Source organism: Macrobrachium nipponense, chromosome 10 (assembly GCF_015104395.2).
Source record: "Macrobrachium nipponense isolate FS-2020 chromosome 10, ASM1510439v2, whole genome shotgun sequence".
NCBI lineage: Eukaryota > Metazoa > Arthropoda > Malacostraca > Decapoda > Palaemonidae > Macrobrachium > Macrobrachium nipponense.
Window position 1 is genome coordinate 96983419 of NC_087204.1, and position 26858 is coordinate 97010276.

The window sequence follows — 26858 nt, forward strand, 5'->3', positions numbered from 1 at the left end:
TGTTATCTATAAGCACACACATATATATATATATATATATATATTATATATATATATATATATATATATATATATATATATATAATACAGGGTGTCTATAAAGTCTCAGTACCATACTGATCAATAAATACTTGTAATGGTACTGGGACTTTATGGACACCCTGTGTGTCTGTGTGTGTCTGTGTGTATATATATATTATATATATATATATATATATATATATATATATATATATATATGTGTGTGTGTGTGTGTGTGTGTGTGTGTGTATAGTATTTTATTCTTGCTAATACGCTTTCGACCCGCATTAACCATGATTGCTCCAGAGATCAGGTGTCATAAACTTGTGCTTATTGCGCCATTTATTCTCATTCATCTTGAGGTGAAATGGAGACCAATATTGATCATCAGTTGAGTTTTTATGTGACTTTAGCGAACGCGTGTCCAAACGCCCTGAACTTTAGTGTGATAGAAACGTGGGGTATGCGATTTTTCTCTCTCTCTCTGTCTCTCTCCCTCTCTTTCTTTCTTTTTTCGCGGAATCGTGGACTTTGTCCCTACGACCGGATATATTTCCTGGGGGAACCGGATGGCGGTCTTCCGATGGACAAATTAAGCAGAAGAAATTGAAACTAAGCGAGCCATATTTTTCCGACTTTTATCCCCGCCGGTTATGCGGACTGAACTCTCGCCTGAATCACTGGCCTTTTGACACAAGAATGAACAATGTCCAATAACTGGAAAGAGTCCAGGGGCCATCGAAAGGAGGCAAGGAGAAAGGGCCTATAGCATTAGAATAATGCAATGGCTTTATTTGCGCCGAAATGATATTCTTCAAGTAATGTCATTTTTCCGCGGAAGAGACCAACCCAAGTTGCGTTATTTATTTATTTGTTTATTTTCTAATGGTCAGAAGAAAAGATATCCTCAATTCAGGAAATATCCAGAGGAAACGGCGGAGAGATCGGGGAGCGCGGAGGATCATAGCACTTGCCGACGGGATTCAAAGAATCGTGGGAGGGTGAAGTCGGAGAGCGCGACATACGGCCTTCTGGAGAGTCCGTCCAAGAACAAAACCTTCGGAATGTCAAGAAGAAAGGACTTGGACTTCGGATGGTGGTCCAGTGTCAGTTTTTTTCTTTTTTCCATGGTTTTTTTTTCACCCTTTTTTTCGTTTTTGCGGGTGGATGGCTGGAGAAGGAGGGGGAGGTGGGGTTGGGTATTCAGTGTTTGTCGTTCACGCTCTGGTTTAACGCCGCTCGTGGGATTGTTTGTGCTCGTTAGAATGTTTACCCGCAAACAAAAGACGTCGCGGGAAAGAAGGTGGCGGCCGCCTTCGGTGGGACTACGTTCTGTCAGGCGACTTGCTGATGCCCATTCTTCTTCTTCTTCTTGTCTGTTGTCTTTAGTCTGGAGGGACAGAATGAGGAATTTCATTTTATTTTTTGCCCTCCCCGTCTCGTCATATTTGTTTTGACAAGAATAGAGATTTTTCTGTCATATCATTTACGAAGTCCTTTCACCTCTCGCTAGTTACATAGGCTGTACTTCTTGACGTCAAAGGTTAAAGGGTGAGGATGGTTGTGTAACGCAGGACCGAAGTGTGTGTGTGGGTGTATGGGAATCCCTGACAGAAATTAATGTCATTGATTTTTTACCCGGCTTCTGTTGATTAGAATTGTCCCCGGCCATATACAAAGTTTGTCTTGATGTGTGTTATTCTGAGATTTAGAATTTAATCTTTATCATTTTGAATCATAATATCAGTCACTTTGGCCATTATTATTAGCTATTTTAGTTATTGCGTAATCGCAAGTACTTACTTTGTTTAAGGAGTGAGACATATATTTATATATATATATATATATATATATATATATATATATATATATATATATATATATATATATATGACAATAACCTTCATTATATACTCTATTTGTTTTGTATCACATGCATATAACCAAGATTTATCAAGTCATAATTAGACATTTCCGACAGTTTCATTACGGCGTAATTATTAAGCACATTAAGCTGTAGCGTTTAGCGACGTACTTTACTTGTTCTTCTTGACGTACTTTATTTGTTCTTTTTGCTGAATAATTAAAATGTATGAATCAGTTGAATTTCTTGCTTTTGTCGAGATCCCGGCTGTTTTCGTCATGTTTTCTCTCTTTGTGCGGGATTTCGCGTCTTTCTTTGCCGGTTTCGGTATTGAATCATACCCAAAATGTTGTTCGCAACACGTCATTGCTTTGAAAAATGTCGTCACTTAGAAAATGTTTGTGTTGTGACGACTGCCTTTCTTTCATTATTATAAAAGGCTTGGATCGTGTATCTATTTGATTCCCAAGGTTACTCAACCCATTTTCTTTGTGACTGTTTGCTGTTCCTGTTTGCCATTTTGTCATACAGTTTGTTAACCCCTGCTGTTTTTCCCGTAATCCTTGCACCGCCATCTTGTTAACCTTTGTGTAGCGAAGGTATATTGAATAAAGTTTGAAAATATATTCTTTATGGAAACGACTTATACGTTTCGGTGTGTTTTTCATATTTTTTTCTTCTTGTCGTCAATCTTTTTCCCGCGCCCCTTCCTTTTCGTGAGTCCTTCCGATTGCCCCGGGCCTCAGGCGTCGGGGGCCAACTCAGAGGTCCTCCTCCTCCTCCTCCTCCTCCAGGGGTCTCATCCTTTGGGGTTTGCCTCCCCTCCCTGTGCCTGTAGGTAAGCCTCCTCCTGTGCCTTACCCTAGTCATTAGTTCCGCCCAGTGATCCCAAATGACGGAGGTAAGTAGCGAGGGGCGACAGGCACCACCACAGCTATACCGCCTAAACTCTCCTCCCCCCCTCCCCTCCTTCGTGTTACCCCCTTCGACCCCTTCCCTTCTGGAAGTCTCCTTCTTCTAGTCGTCCTCCAAATAAGTTCAATCTTCTTTATGAAGTCTCGCGCACCAATTCTGGTATTTTTAGGAATTTGACAAGCTTCGTTCCTCGACAAAATTGGTTATTCTAAAATGTTCTTGTTCCTGTTTTTCATGGATTTCATTCCAGTTTGCTTTCTTTTTATGCTGCAGTGTTCTAGTGTCTGAGGCTCGGTTTAACTACATTTTATGTGTTCTGCCATTTCCAGATGACTTTTCTTTCATAAATTATCCTCAAGTTGGGCCAGACTTGTAATTTTCTGTTATATCTGTCCTGTCAATTCATTTTCCAATTCCAGTGTCTGGTATTTATCTGCGCATGCTTGTGATATCAAGCCTTTGAAATATTGTTATTTAGTTTTGTGTAAAGAATATTTCCTCGATACATCTTGTCGGTGGTAACATTTTTCAATATAAGCATTTTTACTTTTCATGCTTTGTCATACCTGAATTTTATTTTTAAATTTCATGAATTGGTTTTATGTGGAATGAGACCGATTGTAACTTATGATAAGCCTCTTCTTGGTCTTGGAGATTTCAACTCCTTGGGAAGTGATCCATGCGATCGCTGTTCCTTGTTCCTTCATAGTATAACATTTAATATTATTTTCCAAGCATTTCTTCTATTTGTGACTTTTCACATCCAATTCCTTTATTAGTAAAAGTGTGATTGAATGACCATTGTTTACATAACTCCCGTGAAAATCGTTCCGCTGAGAACAGAGCGTGCATTTTGAATTCTGGGAAACGATACTACTGTAGAAGACGAGAGAAGAGTCGAGAGGGCAGAAGGCAGTTGCAAGAGGTGGTTGAAGGGTCCGTCTGGATTACGGTTCAAGGGGGTTCGGGTGGTTGAAATAGGGGTATCCGAAGGAGGGGAATGAGCCGAAGAATTGGAAGGGGGCGATGGACGAGAGAGAGAGAGAGAGAGAGAGAGAGAGAGAGAGAGAGAGAGAGAGAGAGAGATTGGGTGGTTGGGAGGAGGGGGGAGGAGTAAGGTGGAAGAAGAAGGCACTTCTGAAGAGTCGGGGGTTGGGGGTCTGTTCGTGTGAGTTACGGACCCGGGGTGCAAGACCAGAGTCAGAAAAGGGGGAGTTCAGGGGAGGCTCAATGGCGACGGACGGCGACAGTGGTGCCTCAAGGTGAAACATGGCCCGGGGGGAGAGCTGGAGGCGGTGGAGGGGGTAAAGGGCAGCCGCTGAAGGGGAACCGGCCTGGGATACTGCTCCCTCCTCCTCCTCCTTCTTTTCCAGCAGCAGCACCTCCTCCTCCTCCTCCTCCTCCGCCCAAACTATCGCTTCAACTTCCTCCTCCTCCATCACCGCTATTCCCCATGCCCTCCGGTCTCCCTCCCTCCCTCCCTTCCTTCCCCCTACAGCCCCTCGCCCTAGAAAATTTTATAACAGGCCCTATCCTTGTTCAGTTGCGCCCAGTCACAATTTTTGCCGTTCTTCTTCTTCTTCCCTTGACCTCATTGCAAATATTGTCAGTTATTGCTTCTCTGACCTTCCCTCACCTCGGGTGTTTTGTGGTGGAAATTGTATACATTTAGAAATAACGTGAACTTTTGAGGAGATAAGAATTATGTGGTATTATTAACCTTAGTAATGGATATGAGAGGATTTGAGCAGCATTATTTTATGTGGCGAGCCAAGAGGTAGCAACGCCAGTAGGAATTAGAAGAGACAAGTGAACTTATCTGTTACCGACGTCCTTTATTTGCCGCTCATCCCCGGGTTACCACAGTCTACTCCAAACCACCTTCCTCCTCCCTCCCTCCCTCCCTACTTCCCTCCCTTCCTCCTTCCCTCCTCCATCTTGTCATCCCAGCAGTTTTACACTATTGCACCGTGAGTGAATGGCTGCACGCACGCCGCACTCCTACATTTTCCAGCTCCAGGTGTCCGTCTCTCGAAAGAATGATATTCTCAGCGATGATTATTATGAAAGAGGAAGAGAGCCTGGGGATCAGCATTTCCTTCTGCAATACAAAAATCTTTGCCGGAATTAAAATGGCGACCTAAGTTTTTGCCAGTTAGGAATGTTTCGTTTCCGATTCATATAATCATTCGTCGTATTTTTCATAAACAAACGTAGTTTTCACGTCCATTTATTACCGAGGCTTTTGTAATAGGTATATGATAGTGAATACACACACATACACACATTCCCAATAATGGAAGGGACGCCAGCTGGATACGTTGTTCTAGTATCCATAAAATTTTCAACTGGGTGGCTACCAAATTTTGCTGTCCTCGCTTCGCGTGTACATATCTGTTGAAAGTGTAACAGCGCGTAAATGGCGAAGCGTTGTCCCTTTTGGGGGACCGGCCATTGTGCTGTGAATATTCGGAGATAGTGAAGGTCCCCAGCCGACCAAAACTTTGTACCTTTTTACCACCGCTTATTTGCATGATTTTCGTCTCCGTGTCTAGTCTGTAGTGTTCGTTTCGTTTGATTCTGGAAAAAACAAAAATTTACGGGGGATAATCAGTATGTTGTGTGTGTTTTTTTTTTTATCAGATTATCTTTTTACTAACATTTAGCGGTAATTTGGTTCAACACCCCGTAAGATTTTGAGGGTTGTAATATTGTATGACCTTGTCGACCACTTAATTTCTTATTCTCTGTTAATGTATTTGTATGCTATATTTAATGAGGATTTGGTTTGGTATTGTATTTAATGTCATTAATATTCATTTTTCACTAGGAGTAATTTTACAGGACGTCCTATTTTTATTTTGATTAATCACGGTATGATGTAAGTCTTTTGTATTTGTTCTTTCATTAACGGTTACAATTCTCGTTGCAGATGTGGAGGAAGAATCGGCATCGCTGGCACTCGTGCCTCCCAACTTCCACGAATACGTGCCGGACTTCAATGAGTTCCTGGAGGGGTATGGAGGCCCCCTGCCCGAACACCGCCTCAACCAAGTCCTCACGGCATCCTCGCCGCACGTCCCCCCGCCGCCGCCTTCGTCGTCGTCCATTCCTTCGTCAGCGCTGCCCTCACAGGCGTCGGTCCCATCCACCGCAGTGGTGTCGTCGGCCACCACGACGCCCGCCCACACCACATCGCCTTCTATCACGTCGTCCAGCACGCCCCACGCCCCTCCACCTTCACAGACGCTACAGTATCTCGAAGGTGAGACACAGAGAGATCCTCTTCCTTGTTCGTTAGGTCTTCCTCCTGTGTTGGGCTCTGAAACGATAGATTCTTCTTCTTCTTCTTCTTCTTCTTTATTTACTAAGGGAAATCTTGTTTTCTGGTAAGGAAAATAGCAAAATATCCGAAAAAACAGTATTTCTTTAAGCTGCCATCCTTTGAGAGAAAAAATAATAAATAAATAAATAAATAAATAAAGATATTAAGTATACTTGTCTGTGTGTTTGAGTTTAATAGTTCGAATTAGGGTAAGGTTTGACTTTTCGATAACTTGACGATAATATTACTGATGACTTAGTACTAAATAAGACATGCTTGAAAAGTATATTTCGTGTCATTTTAAAATATTTGAAGTTTTTACAAATGCAGAAATGTAGCTACCCTCATATAGGTATATATTATTTCATGCAAACTTGAATGGTTCGTCTGAAATTATTCTTAGGTAAATGCCATGTTAGTAGAAAGATTAATGTGTTATAGTTGATGCATTATAATATGTATAATATATGTATATATATATGTTATATATGGCAATATACATATATATATATATTATACGTATATATATATATATATATATCTATATATATATATATATATAAATATATATATATTATATAATATAATGACCAAAAGAATAAATCCTCAAAATGACAGATCACAGACTATAGCAAAATGACTGTAATTTTTCAATAACTAATATATCAGTTAAGAATATTTGAAGGAATGTAGCCATTATGATTGAAACTGAATCTCGTTGGAAGTGTGTAACAGAAAAGTCAAATTTTCGGTGATTTTTTTTTTACTGTAAATTAAGAGAAAATTAAGAACGCCTCTTTTTTTTTTTGTTTTTTTTGCCTGAAAAAGAAGAAGAAAAAAAGTATGTCGGGTAGCGATTTAATGGTTTCATCCTGCCTGCGTTCGTCATTAAATCCTGGTTGTAAAAAAGTCGAAAACACTTCTTTTACCCAACCCGGAACGAACTGACCAACAGAGATTCGAGGAAGGGAAAAAAAAATATTTACGGTATCATCCTCATTAAGCAGAGGAGGGGGAGGGGGAGGAGGAGGAGGGTATGCATCTTGAAGCGTGCACGCGCGTATAACGCCTTCCTCCTCCTGTAGCTTGCACGCCCAGGCCTTCATGCGTGTTGTCTGAGTTAACGTAAGCTCCGATTTGATATAATTCGTTTAATAGACATTTTTTTTTTATCTAAATCTAGCTTTTGAGCTTTTGATTTTTTCCTTAGTGGACATGGTTATAGGTGTAATGGTCATCGAAGAGTAATATATATACATATATGTATATATATATATATATATATATTTAACTATATATATATATATATATATATATATATATATATATATATATATATATAGTATATATATAGTATATATATATATATATATATATATATATATATATATATATATAGTATATATATATATATGTGTGTGTGTGTGTGTGTGTGTGTGCTTAAATCATCACAGTAGTTGCACGTGACTTCATGACATAAGCGAACATCACAGGAAACTTAATAGGCAGACATTCGTATCCGAGCGCTGTCATCCTTTAATAAGACATTGTTGAGGCACAAGTGAGATATATACTATATATATATATATATATATATATATATATATATATATATATATATAGGAAATATTAAGGAAATGGTGAAGATGTTCTTCAGGAAGGAATTGATTGTAAAGCAACACCAATATCAATTGAAACAGCTGTTTCTCCATTCTCTTATTCCTTTCGTATGAGCTTTCTTTTGTTTGACTCTGAGAGAGAAGAGAGGAGGAGAGAGAGAGAGAGAGAGAGAGAGAGAGTGTACTTCGTTTGCTTCGAAGAAATATTCAGTAATCTGCTAAGATATAACCTAGCGTGAGACCTAGATTATCGTTTAGTCTTCAGTGTTTTGTCAACGAATCTCGGTTGTTACCTAAGTAAAAGAGCGTCCCCCTCCCCCCCGCGCTTCATCGTGCTAAGATCATGAATCCGAAACTAAGCGGTCATTTCATTGTCAAGACATTTGACACCCGTCCTATTCTTTCCTCTTCTGTTTGAACCACGTAGGTACTCCCTTTCTATACGCCGTGATCACCACCTTCTGCCGTACATTTTGGATCCCACGCGCTCACCGATCCAGAACTGATGGCTTCCCGTTAAGTGATTTTAATGTCTTGTTTTGGAAAGTCCGTTCGAGTGAAAGCATTTCAAGGTGGGCTCTGGAAAGGTGGAAGAAAGCCAACGAGAATGTCGTTCTGAAAGCAGACAGCACCGGGCTGAGTCCAGGGATATATCTGAAATAATGGATGTCTGTCAATGGAACGTCAGCAATTATTACAGCGTACTATTTTTGACAATTTTCCACAAAATTCTTTAATTCGTTATTTTCAACGAATGGCGTATTTACTCCGAGGGAATAATGAAGCCCACTTCAGTTATGAGAATTCTATGTACAACGACATTAATGAAGTGCTGTAATTCTGTTTTGATACGTCTGGCTGTCGTTACGTAACTGAAGTATTTGTCGTATAATTCTAATTGCTTTGACTCGCTCGACCTCTGGGAGAGAGGGGGCACCTCTCCTTTCTCCTTTCCTCCCTGGATCCACCTGGATTTCCTGTTATGCCCTTGGCAGGAACTGTTGTTTTTTCATTATCCTCATTTTGGTCATGGGGCGGTAGGAAGGATATAATCCCACCTAATGTGTAGGCCTCAGTTATCACGAGGAATTTATAACTTCAGTGACAGAATTTTATAACTGTAGCGATAATGATGTGTATTGATGGAATGGTCTTGTGAGTGCAGTATGGCTGAGAAGGGAAAAAGTAAATAGTTTTCAGTCTTGTACAGTGGTCTGGTCATTCTCCATGCCAAATCTTTCTCAAAAATAAGTGGGCAATAAAAAGCAAATCCCATTGCAGACAGCAGTGAAAAGACGGTATCCAAGACCAGTCGACAGCGGTGTTATTTAAATGAAAAAAGAACAGACTTGAGTTAAATGCCAACTGGAATCCAGGTGTCTCATTATTATTATTTCCTCCTTTGTTGCATGGATCCGTCGAGCGCCTTCCTTGCTCCGAATGGTTGATGGCTTCTACGCATTTGTGTCACTGAAGGTTAAGTCCAGAGAGAAAATCATGGAAAATGAGTGTCTGGGGGGATGGAGAGTGGAATGGGGGAGGGGGAAGGGAGTGGGGGAGGGAGTATATCCTCTTGCTTTGGGTTAGTGACCGGGAGGGAAAAAGGGAAAGAAGATGACAAGACAGACATAATACTCGCTGCGGGTGATGGCGAAGGGTGATATAGAGGCCAGACAATGATATAGTGATAATAATGTGTGTGATAATGATGATGATAATGAAGGTAATGAGCTGCGGCTAGTGAGGGCGTGCCCGCTTAGCCGCTAGAATCGCCGGAAACTCGTCCACCCGACCGGAAAAAACGGGTGGAGAGAGAGAGAGAGAGAGAGAGAGAGAGAGAGAGAGAGAGAGAGAGAGAGAGAGAGAATTATAGATAAACATTTGGTAGATATGAGTCATTCATCGTTAACTCTATAATTCCGATATTCAAGAACCATTATCCTTCATTTTCCCATGAAGATCGAAGCTGTAGAGGCATCATAGTCAAGGTCGACGATGTCCATGAAAGACTTCTTCCTTTGTGCGCTTGAAGTCATAACGCATTTTAACGAGAGCCGAAATGATTGATGTGGGTCTTTTGTCCGCCGTTTCCCCAAGTATCCTTGGAAGGAGAAAATGATGCCTTTTCCCCTCTTTAAATGATCCCAAAGGCACCACCAAACTCCAGTGACGCATCCCTGGATTCCTTTGTTACGGACACTTGCAATTTTATGACTGTGCTTTTTTTCTGCTTTTTTTTAACGCTTCCCTGTTTCGTGATTAGCATTTTGATGGCAATGCAGTGTTTGAACAGTTCCCAGTGCGTATGTTTTTGCCCACTGAAATTCGCATCAGTCTGTGGGAGTGTGGGAAGGGGATAAGAGGAAACGCGAGGGACGGATGGGGTCGGGGGTGGCGGAGGGGTGGTGGGGGGGGGGACAAAAATAAGTGCAGTTATCTAGTAAAGTGCGTCACAGTCATTCCCGTTCTTCTTTTGTTTTCCCTCTGGAAGCTCCTCCCACTTTAATTATGACGTCACAGGTTCCTGCGAGGGTCAGTGTTAGTGCGCGCGCGCCCACCACTGACTGACAGAAGTGCTCTCGGGTCTCCGCTCTCCCGCACTGGTGGGAAGTTGCCATCAATCATTACCGACTAGCAATCGATCTCGTGCAGCCGAGAAAGGAATCACCTTCGGAATTTGTCTTCGTTTGGATTCCGTCGGATCGCGGGTAGATAGATAGAGAGAGAGAGAGAGAGAGAGAGAGGGATGAAGAGAGAAGGACATCTCTTCTCGATGCATTTCGCGCGATAGGCAGCAATAGTAGTGTGTGAACAGAGCAACATCGCCCCGTAGGTCCCGATCAAAAGGAGAAGGAAGCAGCCACAGTGTTTCGAAAACGGCGGAAGTCCCTAACCGGTAACTACGTTAGATCGCGTTCACCTACGAGTCGGTGGCTGGTCGCCGCGTGTCACACAAAAGCATTAATTGAGGCGAATCACACCCGTAAGGAGACCGACACACTCTGCCACTCGTATCCTCTGCTGCTCACCCAGGACACCCTCGCGCGCGCTCTTCATCTGTCTCGAAGTTCCGTTCCCCGTTTGTCATTGATAGAGTGACAATATCAGATACCGAGCGGCATCTTCTAAGCATTTGTCGTCACTTCAGTCTTATTTTTCTTTGTTCTTGTGAAATTCTGAGCCAGATTATTCGTGTCTGGGAGTGTGAATGAGAAGAGGTAAAGGAAGCAAAAACATGGGCAATAGAAGAACGAAAGAAAGGAAATACTAAAATGACATAATAGGAGTGTGCGATCTTTGGTTTTGGAATAACATTGAAATCTTGAAGAAATTTACAATTTTTCCCTGTAATCCTTAGATTTGTTTTCATCCTGTGTGACATTGTCAGTAGAGTAAGCGTTGAAAACCCATTCCCACCTGTTTAAAAATGTGCGAAACCTATATCAATTTCACTGAAGATTTTTCTTCATATCGACTTTCAGAAAAGAGAAGGATGGTCTGGAGTAGAAACGGTAAGAGACAGAGACCTTACTTTATTTAGTCTGTTGCATATTGTAATAACAACTCATTCTAGTATGCTGTCCTAGTTGAACTGTGTAAGGTTTGGTTCATGTTGAACGTTGCCATGCACCTGTGTTTGTGTTTTGTTCGTGTGATTAGAATAACACCACAGATTTCATCATCTTCATCATCATCATCAGCTAATCATAGACGCCGCATCGCAAGCAAATTAGTTGTCTTTAATATAGTTGTATATAGATGAATCTCAGTATGCATGAGCTCGTGTAAATATAATCATATACATACATTTAAAAAAGCATGTGTACTAATCAGTAGCATTTTTAAACGTTGAAATTGCACCTAAATTAATTTCCGTTTTCTTAACTTAGTCTTTTGTTTAGCGTAGGTTTTGAAATCATGTAGTTTGTGTTACTGATGTATAACGGAATATGTAGTAGTTAGTTTTGGATTTTTTTAAATTTTTTTAACTATTTGAAACTTATCTTATGATCATATGCCCAGGGAAAATTGCAATACCTATTTTCATATGAAAATGCTCATGGGTAATCCTGATAATTACTGGTTGTATAACTATTTTTTCACACAAGAAGTATCTGGGAATACTGATGTGCAATGCTTCTGTGTTTGTAGCAAAATTACATTTGCATATATCAATGTCGATGCCTTATTTTTATCTGTTCGTTCACATTTTGTTTAAAAACCGCTTAAATTTTCTGCTTGTGTGTCCGGCTGTGATATGATTATTAAGATTAATGATAATAATAATAATAAACCTCATAGAGCTTCTATTGTGAACGTCCGACGGACAAGTCTTTTGGGCGGGAAGGCACTTGAGGGACGAAGGGCAACAGGTAGCGCTCACCGGAAGCCCCATTGTGAGTCCCCACCATGCTCCACTGCTTCTGTAGAAGACCCCCACCGCCCTCCCGCCCCTCCCTACAGTACTTAACCGTCGGGGCGAGTGGAGATGACCCTTGGAACGCGAATGCGTAAGAGCGGTAATGATCCTCCTTACCTCGGAGGCGTCCGCCCCCCTGACACCCAGCCCCACTACTTTTTGGACTGACCCAATCTTTCAAAAAGTTTTTGACAAAGGGAGATATTAATCGCTATCTGGAGTGTCGCGCTTCTCTCTCTCTCTCTCTCTCTCTCTCTCTCTCTCTCTCTCTCACTTCAACAGGGTATCAAAATCCCCGTGATCATAACCGGCCTGCAGAGGGCACGGCGTTTTGTGTTTGGGCATGGCGGCAATTATAAGGGAATAAAAAGAGCCGGGGGTGGGATAGGTGGGATGGGGGGTCAGCATGGGCAACTTCGGGTTCATCCGAGCCAGTCTTGAGCTTACCTTAGAGGATTATTGAGGGTGAGTCGGGGTTCTTTTGAGTCGCACTGATTGTTCAAGTGAATCGGTCGCCGATAGAGGAACCCGAAGGTGCCCCGCAGTTGTTCTCTCTTTACATGTACTTCTTTTTGACAGGTATCACTTTTTCACTTGAGTGAGTTGGCTCGTCTACATTATATGCAGCAGGCTACACAGTCATGAAACGAGTCTTCCTTGTTTCAATTTTTATACGTTATAAATATGTCATTATTTTTGTTTGTGCTTACGTGTTTGAGACAGAAAGAGAAAGCGGATTGCTGGAACATGAAATTCTGGGTGAGAGAAGTCTGGTGAGGCGGTGCGTCAGATTCTGTCTATTTGTTCTCTGCAATATTGACACTCGAAGTGCGACATTCTTGTGGTCCCAAGCGGTGGCCTCTCCGCTTAAGTCAACATACCAGCTCCAGACAATGTACTGTGCCGCGGCTGGCTTCCTTCCAGGCAGTATGTGGTAAATGAATGAGTCGATCTTTCGACGAACTTGGCGAACGGAGTCGATTGGTGAAATTCGGCCCCGTTTCTGCAGTATTCTTCGTGGTCATTGGCATATAGTCTCTGCTTCGTCTAAGATCTTTTTGAATTATAATGACAGAAGTTTTTAATTAGGAGCCTGCGTGCCGCGGGTTATTTTCCTTCACTTTACCATTTTCTGGTTCCATTTGGCGTTCATTTGTCTGATCATTTCCTCCCGTATCTTTTGCACATATTTCAGTAAAGATTTAGGGTAAAAATGAGTTCAGTATGCCATCCTGTGTAATATGTGTCATTTCAGATCTTATCCCCCCCTCCCCGTCTCTATAACTGAGCACTGGCTATTTTGGTTTTCTCAGAGGATTTCCTTATACGCAGACATCCGGGGAGAGCTTCCAACCGCTCCCCCCCCCCCCCCCCCCCCCCCCCCCCCCCCCCCCCCCGCCCCCCCCCCCCCCCCCCCACAACCCCTGCCTTTCCGAAACCGCATCCTTCCTTCTCGGACGGTTCACCATATTAAAGGATTATATTCTATCTGATGTAATTGTGCAGTCTAATTAGACCTTTACAAAAAAAAAAAAAATAAATTTGTATAGAACCTATACTGATAAATTTGTGACTTCACGATTGGAGGGACAGACCTTTGTGTTTTATGGATCGGGAAAATTATCACAGTAGCCCTTAGGGAAACTTAGAATGTAAGTGTAGCTCTTGCCATGATGCTAAATACCTTTTAAGAATGCCTCTATTTTGGCCTTTGCTTTTCTTCAATTAACGGGCGTCATGTTTTGCCTTCTTTTGTGTGTTTGAGAGAGAGAGAGAGAGAGAGAGAGAGAGAGAGAGAGAGAGAGAGAGAGGCTGATTTGATTACCTGAAATAGCGCAGTACTGTAGATATTCCCTCTTAGCTCCGACAGGATATCCGGTAGCGCTGATACGTCATATCCGTTAGTTATCAGAGTATCGCGGAGTAACACTTGGCATTTCGAAAAACGAACGAGGGGCCGGAGTTTTAGCCTCTGAAGTCCTTCGTTTCTACGTCAAATTCGACCTAATAACCCTCGCTCTTCGCTGTGGGTTCAAGATTCAGAATTCTATTGTACAACGTTCAGCTCACAGCCCGTGCTTATATAAAGGTTTCATTTGGGGTAGGTTCAGCATGCTTGCCCGTGCAGTTGTAAGAATGACATTAGTTCTGATGAAGTAGGATTGGGATGAAGAGCCGTGACCCTTCTTATTAAGAATTTTAGAATAAATCGCACTCTTAAGGTTTTGTAACGACAAAAAGAAATTGTGTTTCATATCCTGATGGGTTTTATTGGCTCTTCCAGCGGTTGTATATTTGTTAATCCTCGTCATTTGTATGTATATATATATATATATATATATATATATATATATATATATATATATATATATCATATTATATATATGATATATATACATATATATATATATATATATATATATATCATATATATATATATATATATATATATATATATATATCTCTTCAGTTCAGGGGGAGGGACGTGTTCTTTGTCCATGACATCAGTATTATTTATCTCGAAAGCGCGAAAACATCCGGTTAAGGCGAGACTTCTCCTTTTCTTCTTCTAGCCACATTTTTGACATCTGAAATATAATTTTAATGAAGTCAGTGGTACCTTTTATGTTATAAATATATTTCATGCGAAACTTATACATAATTGAATGCTAAAAATTTAAATATGACAGTTTGCTGTTACATTGCTGAGAGTTCTTGGTTAAAGTTTCACTAATTATATAGTATTATATATATTATATGTATTATAATATATATATCTTATATTAATTATATATTCATATATATACATAATATGATATATAAGATTATTATACGATGATTATTACATCATGAAGTTTATCTCTAGTGGAATTTTGCGATGTTGAAATGGGTGGAAAGTTTGTTTAGATTCGTTAGTTATCCAGCCGGCTACTGCTGTACCTAGTGAGTATCACCAGTTTCGTCATTTTTCTTTTTTCTTTTCTTGTTCTCGATAGTAGTTCGGTTGTTCGGCGTGATAAGTAAAGCATAATTAAATCTTTCCTGTCTTTTGTTGTCTCTTCACATAAATTTGACTGAATTGCATTTTTATTTTTATTACACACAGGCTTGATGAATAATAATAGTGAAATACACAGTTAGCATCTGTTTGATATTTAGATTAACATCTAAATATTTATACTAAGAATTACAAAAATCATATAGCTTATCGAGTCCACGAAAATTCCCAGTCTTACAAGGTTTTAATGTAAAAAAATTTAATATTTTACGAGCAAGTCATTTTACGTTGCCATAATGACAACGTGCTGAAGCAATGGCTGGTCTATATGAGTTGAAATGGACTCGAAGAAGATTTTTCTCATTTTCCAGATGGCAGTTCGTGTTCAGTGATTATTTTTCAGTCACGACTGAACCCTGTAGCGGCGCTGTCGCATGACGGGCCCACAACAGGCGAATTGTTTTTCGTAAACACTACGACAGCAGTACTACATGCCATTTGTGTGTAATTCTTTATTGTAGCATTTCCTGTCCTGATTTCGTTTTATTCTCATTTGACGAGCTAGGCCAAGGACATCGCCTTTGCGCTGTTTGTGATCTGCGTTGCAGAAATGTGAATTTAGGGTTTTTGTTCGGTGAAAATTACCCATCACTCGAAGATTAGCACGATTCTCGCTCCACTTGCAGACGCTTGCTGATGCTCTTATCTCTTTAACGCCGTGATCACACTTCTGGCCTTGATCGAGGTTGCTCGTTCTTGGCAACGCAACCATATCGTGGTCTTTATTGAAATTGTCAAAGCGTAAAACATTCGTTTCCTTTCCGTAGTTGTTTCAAATATTTTTCTTACTAAATCCGACCTAAACATAAGGGTCTTATCGTAATTTCTAAATAATTCTTGAATACAGTCTTACTGGTACTGGGAGCTGTCGGTTAAAATAAACTGATGCTAATCATCCAAACAAGAAGCTTTATATGGACATCATAAGATTGAGAACCTCTTGGATTGGGAACCTGGGGATTGGGGATTAGGAGATCATTGGATAGGAGAGAGAGCGAGAGGGGGAGGGGGGTGTAAGCGAAATGTAAGTTTGCCTTTCAACGGAAATGGTTCTGTTGCAATATCACTTCGGTAATTTGCAACGGTACTCCGTCATTCTTTTATTTCTTTTGTACTTCCTCTCATATTTCCCTCCTTTGCCGTTTGTATCTGTGCATACATACACAATCACATTAAAATATATAATGTTTTACGTGAACATTTCCTTCATATTTGAAAATAGTTATTGGCTTTTTACGGTATCTGTCGGAACAGGAAAAAAAAGAATTATTATTATAATATTTCGAATATTTATTCATATTATAATAATTTATATTATTATATATATAGATATAGATATATATTATATATATATATTATATATTAATATAATTATATCTATATATATATATATATATAATTTATTAGGAAATGTTTACAGTGCCTACTGCATGATCTGTTTGAAAGGAAGAACTCTAGACACGTTAAATGAAAGGTAATGAAATATTGAAAAGAATAACTAATAACATCCAATGAAGTGATGAAATATGGGCTCCCCTTACTCTGTCATTTATATTTGATTACCAAAATTCAAATCTACGAATTTCTCCACTAATTATCACGTTGGGAACTTTCTGTCGGGATATACAAAGAATTTTAAATAGTTTATTTGGGATTAATTATAGTTTCATTATTTATGGGAATGTTATAAATAATAAGTATATATAGTATATATAATATATATATATATATATATATATATATATATATATATATACATACATATATATATTATATATATATATATATATAATATATATATATATATATATATATATAATACTATATAATACATTCCCATAAAATAATGAAACCATAATTCAGTCCCCAAATAAACTTTAAAATTCTCTGGTATATCCCGACAGAAAGTTCCCAACGTGATAATTAGTGGAGAAATTCGTAGATTTGAATTTTGGTAATCAAATATAAATGGCAGGACCCCACGTTGATTGATGATAACAAATTAGGCGAAAAACTAATTAAAATGTAGATCATGTGTGTTTTGCTGACAATAATTCCGATTCAAAAGTTTTACTAATGAAACTACTATTCTTCTCTTTTCTTCTTCCCAGCTTTTCCCATTTTTATATGGGGTCGCCGTTTCGGATGAGCCGTTTCCATCTATTTCTATCTTGCACTTCTGCCTCATCAATTCCTACTATTATATATATATATATATATATATATATATATATATATATATATATATATATAATAGTAGTTTCATTAGTAAAACTTTTGAATCGGAATTATTGTCAGTAAAACACACATGATCTACATTTTGATTAGTTTTTCGCCTAATTTGTTATCATCAATCAACGTGGGGTCCTGTTGAAACAAAATTTCTGGATCTTTTTATGCATTAAATTGGATCTATGATAATTTGAAAGTTGAAATCGTCTTAATTTTTTTTCCATGTCCGCCTGGTGGCGATTTTCTTGAATTTGACAATATGGGGTGAAAATACTTTTGTCTTCCTTATGGTAGTGTATCTTTTCTTTTTTGTGGATACGGTTGGGTCTTTTTCATTCGGACACAGTATAAATTAAAATACATTAAATGGGTATTGATAAACGCGTTTATTGTATTCTTTTGTTGTCTAGGCACAGTTGGGTTCCTCCGAAATTTCTAGCTGACAGAGCGCTGCTATCAATCTCTTCAAATTATATTCTTTCGAACATCATTCAGTTTCCTTTAACGGTTTCAGTCAGACTTCAAAGTCAGGGCCGTCGACACCCGTGTGTTCAAAATCAATCAAGCGGTTCTTCTCTGGATCCTGGTAGTAACTAACGTCTGCAGAACGTTAGTGAAATTTCTCGTGGTAATCCCGCAGAATTTTACCTTGAAACGGATCGGAGTTCAGACAAGCTTGAACACGCACGAGAGGTCTTTTTTTTTTTCCTCTCGTGAAAGATAAGTTTACGGCTGTTCCAGGAGCAAGAGCCCGTGCCACCACAAGGCTGGCTTAATCTTAGGAAAAAAATATACAACGCTTAAATTAGTAACTTTGTTTTCACCGTGATTATGTCCGTGTTTCGCTGTCGTTTTGAGTGAAAACTGGAAATCTGATGCTCCTTACACTTGTCGAAAGTTGCCTCCTCCTCCTCCTCCTCCTCCTCCAGCCATCAGACTCTCCAAAGTTAATTCCTGCGAAAATCCGTCTTTAATGACCATGTATGATAATTTGGCGTTGTTACCCCGCGCGGAGAGTTCATTCATAAGGCACGGGAGGCCATTCCTCCATGACCTGTGACCCCGCCAATCAATTAATGCTCTTAGAAAGTTGACAAGCCTGGGAATGGAAAGCAGCTCGGGTCACGAGACATTACCAATAAACACAGAGGTTAATGCCTCCTCCTGTTACTCTCCCACCCCCTCCCCCCAACCCTCCATATTTGCCACAATTATTATTACGACAACTATATCATTTCCCAGCAGTTGTGTTGAGAATACCGAATGCTTGAGTTCATTCTTATCAGCTTAAATCTCTAAATTAACGTTATGGCAATACACGAACCGTCTCTAGTCGCAACCAACTATTTGGGTGGTTTTTCATTTATTTCTGTACCTTTGAAGGCTGACGGAAAATGATCCTCTCTATACTTCTTTCTTATTTCTTTTCGATCGCGATTCGAGCACACTTGTCCCCCAGGGCTTCGGTGCAAGTGGCATTTGGGTGCGGACGAAATTGCAGGAATCTCGGTGGCTCCATTGTGGCATCGGGTAACAGCTGCAGCAGCAGTATACGCTGCAGAAGATGGTGCCGACTGTCGAGGTGAAGAGAGGTCGGTGGCTTGTGCCACTGATTTCCCTTTAATTGGCTGTGAATTAGGTTAGTATCATAATGCTCGTGGCAAGACCTCTGACCTAACGTGACTCTTGCCTGACCCCCAGATGAGCGCTATACCTGCCTCCTCCTACTCCTCCTCCACCCGCCCCCTTCCCCCCTCCTTCCACTAGTGCGTTTGTGACGGTGCTAAACGGCAGATCTTTCCACGAAAGTATTTCGCTTTTATTGGCTGGAATAAAGTTGTCTGCGCGTTAACATGACGTTTGTTTGCACATTTACGTTTTGCCGGAAGGAGCCTCAATCGTCTTCATTGTTGAACTTTGAAGTTGAAGATAAAATTTACTGTACAGCTACTCTAATTACTCTAAGTTAATCGCTGAAAGTCTTGTGTTTGAGGGCCATAGTAACAATATTTTTATTGTCATTAAAGATTATGGTAGGAAATTGGGAAAATTTTGCTTTATAATAATAGATACCCTGGTAGCACATAGTCCATACGTATATAGATCGATAAACCGCGTGTATGTATGGAGAGAGAGAGAGAGAGAGAGAGAGAGAGAGAGAGAGAGAGAGAGAGAGAGAGAGAGAGAGAGAGACTTCCTTTCTTTCTCGATGCAGCCAATGGAAATTACCGAATTCTCACAACAAGGAGGAACGGCGAAATCGCTGTCTTTGTACCAGTGCATTTTCAGGAAATGTCATCGGTAATCTTTTTTTTCTCTCGCTTTCGGGACTCCTGGGGAAAAGTGCCTTGGTTATATCCACCGGTTCTTTGTTAGCAGGTCGTCTGCTTTTCACGATAATGATGCATTTGTTTTGATGAGAGAGCTACATTTTTATGTAAAGTATTGTAGTCAAGTTCTTTCGGAACTCTTCTTCTTTTCTGGAAGGCATTATAATTCTGCAAAAACGGCAGCATATAATATCGTTTCAGTTTCGGCTTCGTTTCAAGTTGAAATACAGCAACGTAATTTTCTTCTCTTGAACTCATGATCGGGACGGCATATATTTCCTACACAAAGGATACTTAATGCCATTTAGTGGCAATTATTTTCACAATTTACTGCACTTATTTGTTCCGTAATAATACAGCATTAAGATGTAAATTATTATTAGATTTTCGAGGTAATGTACAATGTGAGAGTTTCCTTGGCTTAAATTGCAGACTTTTTTTTACCATTTCGTCTGGCGTGCAAACAAAAACATGGAGATTGAGATCGCAAATGATACCCTTTATAACAATTGAATTACGGTGTTGATGGGAGACGGATCTCAGTTTCGGGACTCCAGTGGTCGAGCTGATCAGCAAAGAATTCCGTCAGTTTTTAACCGTTTCATAAAATACTCCAGTACGACTCTTGTATGTAGCGCTGAAAAAGAGTTTTGTGTTGTAGACATTTCGTGAAGAGCTTCGGCTGTCTGCAAAATAGTATAAAGAAAAGTAATTGAGTGATATGAACCTAATGGTACGTCTTTGTGCCAGTTCGTCGCACAATACTCGTTTGGGTCGTAGGTCATAACCCAATTAGCAGATTAGAAAATAGAAAGGTCGCCGGGTCAAAATAGCAACGAAACGACTGGGAAGTAGGTTCTCCATGTACTCAGAAGCCACTATTATTGTTGGGAATGGAGCACAAAAGGTTTCAACCCACACGCATCTGGGGCCTCTGGTATCACCAATAGACACTACGTTCGTAAGTGCTGAATTTCATTGGATGTCGGGGGTGGGCCATTCCTTCTGACCTGGAAGCTTGCAACTGAAGGGGTGCGCAGAAGTGACTGACTGGAAGTTAAGGCAGTCGAGTTCCAGCGTCATCCTGGAAGAGTTGTTTGCCAACATCCCTCTGGAAATAGACACACGCATACCGCAACTACTTCCATTTGTCATTTACATCCTGCTGCACCTTCTAGTGGCCGTTCAGTGATAGATTTATCCATCTTGCACCAGTGATCGCTTCGGCATACCAACTGTGTAGTGCTCAAGTTCTGACAGATAAAGTTTTGGCATTAACTGTTGGCTGGCAGGCTTATTATATACGTTACAAGAAAGTGTTGGGTGTATTTTAGGAGTAAATCTTTGAAAAGATGGTTTGCTGGACACTTTATGGGGTGAAACCCCAGTTTCGTCATCCTTACAGTAAGCCTTTGCTTTAGCTGGATATTCTAGTTTCTTAACCACTTAAGGAGGTTGCCCTTTTTTTTTTTTACATACGTCGGTGTTAACGTTATGCTTGCTAACTGATGATTTAAATCTTTGACAATTTTAAAATTATTCATACGCGGGATACTGTAAAAAAAAAAAATTGCCTAAGTTTCTGCTTGTCATAAAGTTTGTGTTAAAAGGCTCAACAAACCTGATTACCGTCTTAATTGTGGAAGTGTTCAGTTGTATGTATAAATTTAGGTGTATTGGTAAAATAGTCTGAATTTTTTATACGTAAATTGTAGATTTTTTTAGACTTAAATTTTTTTTTCAATTTTTCTCAATAATGCCATTTCCTTAGTGATTATTTGAGCATTTTTATTAATATAATAAACTCTGTGCATCAGAGAATCTGCTGCATTGAATTTTAAATTATTGTATTCTGTTATTGCTCTAGAGAATTGCTGTATCTTTTATGCAACCCAATTTGTTTGCAGTTTAACTGTAAATGCAGCTTGCATCATCATTTATTTTCTGCACTTTTCAGGTGGCTATGCAAGTGCGGAGAGTATGGGTGCTGTAAGTGAACCCCCTTCTGAGGGTTCCCCCGGAGGCTTTGTTCCCCCTGCATACAGCGAAGTGGATGGAGATGCCTATCATACCCTGCCAGACTCCCATCATGCTGCTTCCCACTACTTGGACCCTTCAGCACATGATTTCTACAGTCTTCATGACAAATACAGGCTTTCTTACTTTAAGTACCAGCAGCCCACGCCCACTCACCGCTACCCACACGAATATCCTGAGGGTTACTCCACTCCTCATTACGACCCACAATTTCAGACTGTCCCCCAGGCATTGCCAGAACCTTGGGCAACAGCAGCAGCACAGGGTCATGACATGACACAAGTACATACAGGTGTTGGAGCCCCAACGCTGGCACATTATCTTCCTACGAGGTCCGAAGTTGCTACACCCGACACTAAGCCGCCACCTGGTCTGTTAGGTCCAAGTTCTGCAACTTTGGGATATCAGACAGGAAATGGCGGCCCTTGCTTTACTGGATCAGGCCCTATTCAGCTTTGGCAATTCTTGCTTGAGCTACTCACTGACAAGAAGCAACAGCAATATATATCATGGACTGGTGATGGCTGGGAGTTCAAGCTTACCGATCCTGATGAAGTTGCTCGCCTTTGGGGAATGAGGAAAAATAAACCCAAAATGAATTATGAAAAACTCTCTCGAGGTCTTCGCTATTATTATGATAAGAATATTATCCACAAAACAGCCGGCAAACGTTATGTCTACCGCTTCGTCTGTGACCTCCAGACACTCATTGGGTAAATATAATTTTATAAATTGAATTTTTCTTAAAACCCACATTGAAATTAGTTAACATTTAGTGGTATCTAAAATTACTTAACATTTAGTGGTATCTATTATGTCACTTCCATCACATATTACAGTTTTATGATGTGTAAATTTCATAAATATAAAGTAACTTTTAGTCCATCACAGTTTACTGATTTTCATTTTCATTTTCATTTCAGTTACTCTCCGGAGGAACTTCATGCAATGGTTGAACTCAAGCTGGAAAAGAAAGATGATGACTGAATGACAGTGCCTGGGGAGAGTTACCTGTTATGAGGAGTAAAATACATTTTATAGCCTCAGACCTTCTTCCCTTCCTTCTTCCAAAGAGTTAAAGTAGACTTTGCTTTTGTCTGACTTTACATGAAGGAAGCTACTTCAGATGTTACAGTGAAGTATGTTCATTTCATAAGAGATAAGGTTTGCAGTTGCACAGTTTCTTCTGCATTAAAGTACCTTAGAGTCAGACCTTATTGTTTATGAGAATTCAAGAGAACCCCTTATACCAGTTACTGTCATATGTTCAGTATGTCAGACAAACAATCATGTTAATACAGAAAAGTTCAGTTTGTTAAATGGCTGTATGACTGTGTATTGGTAGACGAGTCCTTGTCAGTAGCGGACCATTTATTAGCTTTTTCTATTTTTGTAAATATTGTAGTGTATGCCATTGATGTCGGGCATTTAGATTAGAGTTTATGTTGTGTATAGTAAGATGTGTGTGGAGAATGTCTGCCATTATATGTCAGTGCACTTTGTGTTGTTGTCTGCTCTAAGTTCTTGTAACCAGCCATTTGTACCTGTATTTCTTCTCTGCACAAGACCCGACTATAATATAGTCTATTTTTAGTTATGGACTAGTGAAGAGAATTATGGAGATAACAAAATGAGTGCTTTCAAAACTACAAGTGCTATATATTAGTGTCAAATTAGTATGAGCCACAAAAAGTGGCTGAGTTTTATTTTTGCATATATATATCTCATGAGTAATGATGGTCCCTTCACTTTCTGTCAGTGATCTCCTGGCAACTTAAGTAGCCAAATGAGGAAACTTTTTACCAGTAATAATGTTCAAGGATTTGGTACGAGTGCATTTTGCAGGTTCCAAAATTTGTGAGGGTGCCTTACTGAAAATTTGTCAGGGATCTGATGCTGTTTTGGAAAAAACTAAGGTTGCATTAAGAAAACTAAGTAAATCCCTTGTGCCTTTTCGCTCTTGAAATCCCACATTTAAGGTCCACACAGGTTAGGTAACCAGGAGTGTTGATAGTTAAAAATTTGATAAGCATGTGTAGGTTTGTGAACAATGAGAGCACAAATGAAAACGCTTATGTTGTATGTCCTTTCGAGCATTTTCCAGTTTCATCTGTAAAATGCTCACGTTACTGTAGAGTGGGTTGGGGATTATTTGGAAATGGATCCTCTGTTGGAAGAATACCAGGTTGTATTTTATTGAACTGTGATGTTTAAAAAAAATAAAAAAAAAGAAAAAAATGCATTTTTGGGGATCATATTTTCTTTTGAAATGTTATGTAGTGCGAATCATGTTCTCCATGTTCTACTGTGACTATGTAAGGTGTTCTGTTGTTATTTGTGATACCTTGTTAACATTATGACCCGTTGGATTTTATTGAATTTTGAATGAGACAAATCATGTTGGTAGACGAAAAAAATTGCAGTATATCATGTGAAATACTGTATATTCTACATGCCCTTTTCAGGATTTTCAACAAGTTTTAATTTACATCCTTAGTCAAATCATTAACTGAAATTTTTACCATGCCCAGTGTTCAATATTAACATTCTACATAAAAGGCTCATTACCTGTCCTTGCTTCACAAAGCCGTCCCAACTTTGCGTTCAAGTACCACAAGTGCCAAGTTTCTGATTGGAAGAGCTATGAGTGTTTGATGAATATTCATCTGTGATGTTGCTTCTGCTAAAATATTTTTTGATCAAATTTAGCCTACCACTTATTAGGGCATGAACTAATACCGAGATTAAATTTTGAAATACAGTATATTTTTTGTTTAAAAGAATTACAAATCTTCATGAAAAATATGCCAGGAAAGGGTTACCAGTAACTGAACTATACAGTATAATAATGTACATTGCTTTGGTGCTTCTACTTTCTCAACAAAGCAGATTATATACATGGTAGTCTTTCCTTCCTGAAAAACCCATGATGCCTAACCAAAGACTGTATTTTTGGTACTGAAAATTTTCTCTAGCAAATTTAGATGAACAGTTTACCCAAATATAAATATTAAGATAGTTATAATAGCTTTGTTCATATGCTTACATAGAGCAGTTTGTACTGTACTACATAGTACTTGCAGCATTCTACAAAATATAAAGAAAACTTCCAAGTAGAATACTTAAAAGTTCTTCCGATATCTTCCATTATGTCATAAAAATTTCACTTATAGACTGAAGGGCACAAGATACAGTTTCTGTACTTGATTTTTTCAGTGATTCCTGACATGCCATCTACAGATATTTTCAAGTCCACTGACCGTTGCTTACAAATGTGTTGAAATCTGAAGAAATATAAACACTGCTTGTTTTTTCAGACACTGGTATTATTATTGAACAACTGGTATTATTATTGAACAAAAGATCTTTTCTGATACAAGTACTATACTAATATACTTAACATGTAATTGAAATGGAGTTATCCTCAGTAATAAACAAGTAATAAACACCTTTAGAGATGATGTAACCCCCACAGCATAGTTGTCTTTGCAATATTGATGTGTAATTTTCATCATCGTCATTACCCGTACTATTGTATTAGTAAGGTGCCTGAAAGCAGAAATTGTCAAACCAGTAGTTTTGTCAGGAATCTATTTTCTTCACCCCCATTTGAGAGCTGTATGCATTGGTAATGATGACTTGTTTTGTTTTGCCAGCAAATCGTGTATTTTACATTTGCAACCGAAACAGGTGCTGTTACCATAAGTTCAGCTGCAATGATGCCAAAAATTACCCTGCATCATTACCTAAGGCCAAATTTTCATATTTATTTTTATTTTTATCTTGTTTCCTCACATTATGGACTTGCAGTGTAAATAGATGTGTCTTTAGTTTAAGATTTTTTTTTAATGTTGATTAAGCTGTATGTTGGTCATGCATTTCCAAAGTACTGTATGTAATTATAATTTGATGCTTTAAGCTCTAGTTGTAATGCTATTTTACATTTAAGTTATAAAAATTATAATTTTTGTCTACCAAAAAGAAATGAAAAGTATAAATGTTTTGCATTATTTGAGCAAGCAGCGAGCCTGCATTTTTCTATTGTGCAAAAACTTAAAACTCCTGGCCAGACTTGTCATGAATAGTGACAATATTAAATTTGAATCTCAGTGAACAGTTTATCCAAATTTTTATTCTTCTTAATTCCATAAATACGCTGTTGTATATACAGGATGTATAAAAAGCTAAAAATAAAACAATGATTGAGATAGTCTATGATTTTTACCTCTCATATTTCATTACTTGTTTTTTAGCACTGACCATTTTCCTAGAGTTCTCTCATCTACTGTCTTTCTTGGGCAACCTTTTAGCCACAAGAACTAAAAGTATGAACTACATCATATCAAAGAAAACTAAAGAAACTTACCTCATAAGTGGCAGTGTTTCTTCTATTACACTATGCAACCCACATTCTTGCTCCAATGATAAAAAAAAAAAAAATTCTTCTAACATGCACTGGAAGAACAGGCAAGTTGCCTGAAAAGATTTTCTGAGTGATGTTGGTCTGTTAAAACAACAACTGGGTAACTTATGCAGACTGAAAGCATGCCAAATCTCCAAAATATGATGAATTACCTTGAAAAACTTCTTTGTTTAACAGTGAGCACGAAACATTTAAGAAAATCATGTTTCTGAAGTATGTTCACACAATGAAATTCACATGAAAAAATGTTGTCCAGTTAATTCTACACACTTTATTTTTTGCATAGAAACAATGCCCTATTAATACTACCCCATCACTTTCAAAAAATATAATGTACAAAATATTTTATATCCCCATTGAATTTTATTGTATTAGTTTTAAAACTTATTTTGAATTATCAAAACGGAACAATGCATCTGTTGTACTTCAGTCTACATATCCAAAGGTAAATCTGGAGATTGCCAATGCCAAAATATATAATAATTAAATTATATCTTACCGACTTGGCCTCCCAACCAGACAACAATTCATAAAAGGAACTTGCACCCATCGTTTTGGGACTGACGAATTTGCGCATCAAAGTTATGCATTAGCCTTTTTTTATACTACATACA

At 38.9% G+C, this 26858-nt stretch overlaps 1 protein-coding gene across 7 annotated transcripts in view; it reads left to right on the forward strand.

Moving 5' to 3' along the window:
* The window catches only part of LOC135223790 (protein c-ets-1-A-like), a 420475-nt gene extending 394448 nt beyond the window's left edge, over nucleotides 1-26027 (forward strand). For 6 of the 7 annotated variants that reach the window (XM_064262586.1, XM_064262584.1, XM_064262583.1 and 3 more), the window contains 4 exons: nucleotides 5733-6065; nucleotides 11227-11256; nucleotides 21742-22534; nucleotides 22745-26027. In XM_064262586.1, coding sequence (XP_064118656.1) covers nucleotides 5733-6065; nucleotides 11227-11256; nucleotides 21742-22534; nucleotides 22745-22808 — 1220 coding nt within the window. In that variant the 3' untranslated portion in view covers nucleotides 22809-26027. The remainder of the gene's footprint in view (nucleotides 1-5732; nucleotides 6066-11226; nucleotides 11257-21741; nucleotides 22535-22744) is intronic. The other variant, XM_064262581.1, reaches the window with a different exon arrangement.
* The last annotated feature ends 831 nt before the right edge of the window (nucleotides 26028-26858 follow it).